Raw genomic sequence first — 5,847 nt, forward strand, 5'->3', positions numbered from 1 at the left:
AGATGTTTATTTTGTTTGTTTGTAACTTTATTTTATCATGCATATTTGTTGACAAAGATTTTATCATGATTCTTTTGAATGTTCTACCTCAGATTTGTGAAGTGATCCACTGTTTGATTTTGGTTCTAAAGTGTTGACCATAAATTAGAGTTGTAACCACAATTATCAGGTTTCTTCAACTTTCACTCAGGAGTAAAAAAAGCCTTTAAACTCAAAAGAAATAACGATTTGATACTTATTGTGATAATTATCGATATTGAAAGATATGAAACTTTTTAGCGTGAGAACATTTTTGGCCGTATCATCCAGCCCTATCGTGAAGCTTGGCAACCAATCAAAAATGCATGTCTGTCGGGATTCTAGGTCAATGTCAGTAACCGTATGATGTTGACCAAATGAAAACAACCACTTGTTAACATTATTTTAGACAGTTGGTGTCATTTCCATTCAATCAACAAGTTTTTTCCTAAAATGAAAAACTAGGCCACTAAATTGTTTCTACCCAGTATGAGACATTTTCACCATAATAATTGCAAAATCTTGTGGTACTCACATGCTAGGCTGGGTGTTAGAGGCCTTCACACAGGCCCTGCAGAAAGGGTCCCAACCACAGAAGGGATCTCGGGCCAGAACACACTGCTGACAGGTCCAGTAGAAAGAGCAGTTGGCTGTTGGAACCCTCACCACACCCTCTGATGTGCCAACATAAATCATACCCTGCAAAGGGACAGAATGGTACGATGCTATAAAATAAGAAAAGTCAGTGAGGTGATTCACTTGGATGAGTCTCTAAAGCCTTTTTCATACACAGTTCCCAGTAAATTACTGGAATAACCTTTCTGGCACTGCTAGTGATTTTCACTAATCACACATGGAGCTTCATTCATGAATGTTTCAGTCTTGCGCCTTTAAACACATGCCATGGCAATGCTGGATTAGATGGGGCAACGGACAGTCAAGCAGATGTTGGTAATGCAAAACTGATTGATGCCAACCACCATAAAACTCGGGAGATGGTGAAACTAGAAGTTGTCTAATTGTTTTCAGAAACGTGGTGGGCGAGGAGATGTTTTTGTCTGGTGCTGTATCGATCCAGTTTCCAGTCTCTGAAAAAAAAACAGAGCTTTGTTTATCGAATCATCTGCAAATGCATTGGCTAGGAAGGCAACCATAATGCAGATGTGGATTCAAATACGTCATCGGAGGAGTAATAATTATAAAAATGATAATAATAATAAACAATGCATTACATTTATATAGCGCTTTATCATAGAAACTCAAAGCGCTTGTGATCTTGTGATTGGTAAACTCGCTCAATGTGAAAGCGTCAGACGGACATGACTCTTTACATGCTGGTTACATGTTACTGCTTTCATTCACAGCACAGACATTTCCCCTGAAATGTTACCAGGTTAGGGTTCTATACTACTTCTCTCTCAAAATGCCATTAGATCTACTACAACTGTCAGTTTTCATTAGGGGTGAGAGCAGAGATGTAAAATGTTCTTGTTGCTATTGACTGAGGTAATAACCAGCGTGCATATGATACGTATGGTATGATGGTAAGAAGACAAAGACAGCAGCCTACGAGTGCAGTTAGATTGATGCCTCCTCTACAACATAATATACTAACGTTAGTAAGCTAACTTACCTGTACATTAAGAAGAATGCCAGCTCTATCAGTACAATCCCTACTCTTTTCTCAAACCTGCAACTGATATTTTGCTCAGCACACACAATTTTAGGATAGACATCAAGGACAGATGAGACTTGAAAAATACTGCTATCTAATAATACCATCATTTATGAAATCTGTTTTGTCGTCACAGTTGAATCAACTGCTGTTTACAGTGAGTTACAAGCTGGTCCATGAGGTTGTTGATGACCAGACATCAAGCTTAGGATTGGTATCTTGAAGGCATCTAGTCTACATTTATTCATTTAGCTCACACTTTTATCCAAAGCGGCTTACAATTGCTATTTATGTCACAGGTCACAGGGGTTAAGGGTCTTGCTCAGGGACACATTGGTGGGGAGTTGAACTCGGGTCTCTCGCACCAAAGGCACGCGTCTTATCACCACCCCAGCAGTCTAAATCTCTAACATGATCTTAATCACAAAGTAAATCTCAGTGTCTACCTTGGGTATGGAGAGCTTCAGGCTCCTGACAGGCTGAGGCTGCTCAAAAACCTGGACCTCCTCTATGATGTGGGCCCCACTCTGCAGCAGCACTGCTTTGTGTAGGTAACCAGACTCTGAAACAAAGTTAGTAAGGAAAGTTCAACAGTTAGTGATTGAAAAGTGGACAAACTTGATACTGTTGAGAGAAACATCAGTTTGTGTTGTGTTTTGACGGTAACTTGTCAGTATTCTCAGATAAAACATCAACAGCACATACATGAACAAAATCATCAAGATGTGAGGGTACAAGGGTTGGGCGATGTCTACAAAATTTCTATTAGACGAAGTCTACAATGAAGCATCAGGATGGACGATGAGATCGGGTGGGGCGGGGCGTTAGCGGTCGTCTTCTGTGTCTATGTACACTCGCACAGACTTCACTCGGTACAACATTTGGTACACTTTTATGTTACAAGTCACGGACCAGGTAAAGCAACAGTTGACACTAGAGTGCAGATGTTTGTTTCGGTTGTTCATAGGGTACATCATCAACAAGCCGGCATGCGAGAGGGAGGGCAAGACGGTGTGTTCGCAGTGAGAGATCAGAAGTTTAGGTGTGTGTGTGTGTGTGTGTGTGTGTGTGTGTGTGTGTGTGTGTGTGTGTGTGTGTGTGGAGAAGAGAATTCCTAGGCAGGTGCAAAGCAGGTATATTTAAAAATAACAACAATAATGTTTGAGGGGATTAAAACCTGCTTTCACAGAGCCGTATAATGTGAAAATGTGACGTTGTGATGTCTGTCAGCCTCATCTAACACATGACATACTGTACATCTGCACTGCTGGTTTCTAATTATTCCACTGATCGACAGTTAATTGTGGTAAGGTGTTGAGAAATGTAAGGAAGAAGACTGCAAGCTAGCATACATGGAAGAATGCAGAATGTTAAATATTCAAAACATGTTTTATGAGGAAGGAAATACATTCAACAAGTTTGCTAGACCTTATGGGTACAACACACAATGTGTTTTAGTGAGTAACACTGCACATAAACATACTGTAACTTTAATTTGTTTAGAAGAACACTCCACCGGGCTCCGTTAATACAACAGAACAACCCATCAAATGTATGTGAACAGATGACAGTTGTATGTTTGGAGGAGTGCAGTTTTTTCAGTTCAATCCGATCATTCAGCCCAAATCCTCAGACCTACAGCTCCGTTCGTTCTGACAGAATAGAGAGAAGTTGAAAGTCGACACTGGGATTTAAGCTCCTACCAGCTCAACCAGAGCATAGAGGGGAAGAAACAACACAGAATAGTATGGTGGACCTCAATGAGTCTGTCAGTGGTTCAGCTTTCAGCCCCGTAGAGCTCAGAGTTTATCAGTTCAACACAATGAACAGCAAGATAATCCCCTCTACAGTCAGTTATTGGAATATTTGTGTTGGAGTGTGTCATGGTGAGTCTGGAAGAGGGTGAACTGTTTTAGGTGGATTTTATGCATTTACTACAAAGTCAACAGCAGATAAAAAAGTCAGGGGAGAAAGAGATGAGGAATGAATGAACAAAGGTCCCCCTCTGGATTTGAACAAGGCACCTTGTTATTCATATTTGGCACCTTAACCCCTAGACTACCAGGGCTCCTTTTGTACTGATGGCTTTGCTGCGGTCTATGAGAATGAATGCATAAAACATTTTAAATATTACAGATACATTATTGTTTTCATGAAGTTTGATCACACATTTGATAAGGGATGACATGGGCGTTTACTGTCACATTTTAGAAAACTTCTCCAGACATCATTTTCAGAGTATTGCTAACATTTTGGTTACTTACTTACAGTATAAACTTGCCCACCTTGCTCAATCAAAACCAAATTATTACATAGAAAATAACGGCTTGGATAGGCAAGCTCATGTTGGGACAATAGCTTTACATAAGCCCATGTTCTTTTTAATTTTGTCTTTAATCTCCCAAGATGTCCTGACAGGGCTCTTATTTTAGAGGAGAAGTTGCAGAGGAAATCTTCAAAGAATAGGCAATGTATCTTTCCTACAGAGTGGTGATGCAGCTGCGAGAGTGCTGTAGAGCTTACACATTTCCATAAGGTAGTTAGATAGTGCCAATCGTGGAGAAATTAATAGTTTTCACGTAAGTCAATGCCGAAAGTTAAAAAAAAAAAAAACTACATAGCGGTCTGCCTCCATCTCGGCCTACCTGTTAGCAGAAACAGGACAGTGTAGTCTCTGTTGTTGGCAGCCTGGACCCTCTGGACAGTCAGATGGCTGTAGCTGTGCTCAGCAGACACCAAGGTCAGACTCCTTCCAACTGGCCGCACACTGTCGTCTGCCAGGAAGTTCTCTTTGACAAAGCGCAGGGCGTTGTCTGACGCATTGTGCAGGCCACACTACCACACCAAAAGGTTCCACTTTATGAGTACAATGTTTGTAGTTATAGAAATGGACTAAAGTATGAAAATAAGGCCTGAGTTGTAATAAACTCGAGTTTACCTCTCCTGGATTTGCCACCTTCTCTTGAACCCTCGTGCTCCACTGTAATGTGTCCCGGTTCAGGACTTTGTAGTTTCCAGAGAAAACTGATTTGATGTCACTCAGGCGGAACGAACACACTGCTGACTGTCCAGAGTTGACAGACCTGGTTAATGGAAAACAAACATGACACCATGAATGAGAGCTACAGACAAAATCAACATGATGCTACAGCACACAACAACTTATTTAGCGGATCCTCTTTGCCTCTTCTACATCCAAAATAAGTATGTTGTCATCGAAGAGTCATGTTTTTTAGATGTAGTGTAAGAGCACAGAGCTGAGCAACTGGTCCTCTTACAGCGGGTCTTGTGTTAAGTGAGTGGGTGTTTCACCACTGTGTCTCGCTTTGGACTATACATGTAGCTAAATTTATGATTTGGTGTTTTTTTTGTTTTTAGGTTCTAGGTTTGAAAAACAGACGTCTCTCTGAATTTCTACCATGTTCTACAATCAACTTATTCTGGAGCAAGCAGGTTCCATCCAGGTAAAAATCAACCACACTTCGATGATGGCTTTGAGAAAGGGATGGTATCCGGAGCAGTTGCCAATCTTTTTGATATCTTAAAAATGCATTGTAAAAATGCAGTTAATTGGCCTCATTTTTTATGTGCAGAAGAAAGCCACTTTGGGAACTATTGCTATAAGCAGCACTCAACATGGATTGGACATTCACAAGTGAAATGAGACTAAGTAACTGGTTTGTTAAGAAATCATTGTGAGAGGTACAACCTTAAACCACCCTCAAGAAAAGACACTTGATGCTGTGGGAAAACAGGCCACCATAGCTTCAGGGAATGTGAATTAGGTATTGTATGGATGATATTATGCCCCTTTAGCTTACTGACCACTGGGAGGTGAAGATGCCATAGAAAAGTGTGTCATCTGCAGGAGCTCCCTCTACTGGTGGGAGGGTGTCTATATCCTGGATCACATTGTAGGGCAGCTCATTGTCAGCCTGGCACAACAGCTGAGCTTTGGCAAACGTGGTCCAGCGTCGCTGCAGGGTCCGCTGGCCCCCAACATCACTCTGACACATGACAGGAGAAAAGGGCATCAAGCACAACACAGCATTTTCACCTCTTGGTGTCATAATTTACAGTATTTCAGTTAAACCAGTGAAGATACGGCAGTAGGTATGTATGGTTGGGGGGGGGGGGGGGGGGGGGGGGGGGGG

At 41.4% G+C, this 5,847-nt stretch overlaps 1 protein-coding gene across 1 annotated transcript in view; it reads right to left on the reverse strand.

Annotated features, from left to right (window-relative positions):
• Nucleotides 1–5,847, reverse strand: part of sema4ab (sema domain, immunoglobulin domain (Ig), transmembrane domain (TM) and short cytoplasmic domain, (semaphorin) 4Ab) — a 30,881-nt gene that overhangs the window by 8,185 nt on the left and 16,849 nt on the right. The window contains exons 9-13 of the mRNA XM_046059086.1: nt 5,519–5,700; nt 4,632–4,776; nt 4,339–4,528; nt 2,140–2,255; nt 554–717 (exon numbers count right to left, since the gene is read on the reverse strand). Coding sequence (XP_045915042.1) covers nt 554–717; nt 2,140–2,255; nt 4,339–4,528; nt 4,632–4,776; nt 5,519–5,700 — 797 coding nt within the window. The remainder of the gene's footprint in view (nt 1–553; nt 718–2,139; nt 2,256–4,338; nt 4,529–4,631; nt 4,777–5,518; nt 5,701–5,847) is intronic.

Source organism: Micropterus dolomieu, linkage group LG09, assembly GCF_021292245.1.
Source record: "Micropterus dolomieu isolate WLL.071019.BEF.003 ecotype Adirondacks linkage group LG09, ASM2129224v1, whole genome shotgun sequence".
Lineage (NCBI taxonomy): Eukaryota > Metazoa > Chordata > Actinopteri > Centrarchiformes > Centrarchidae > Micropterus > Micropterus dolomieu.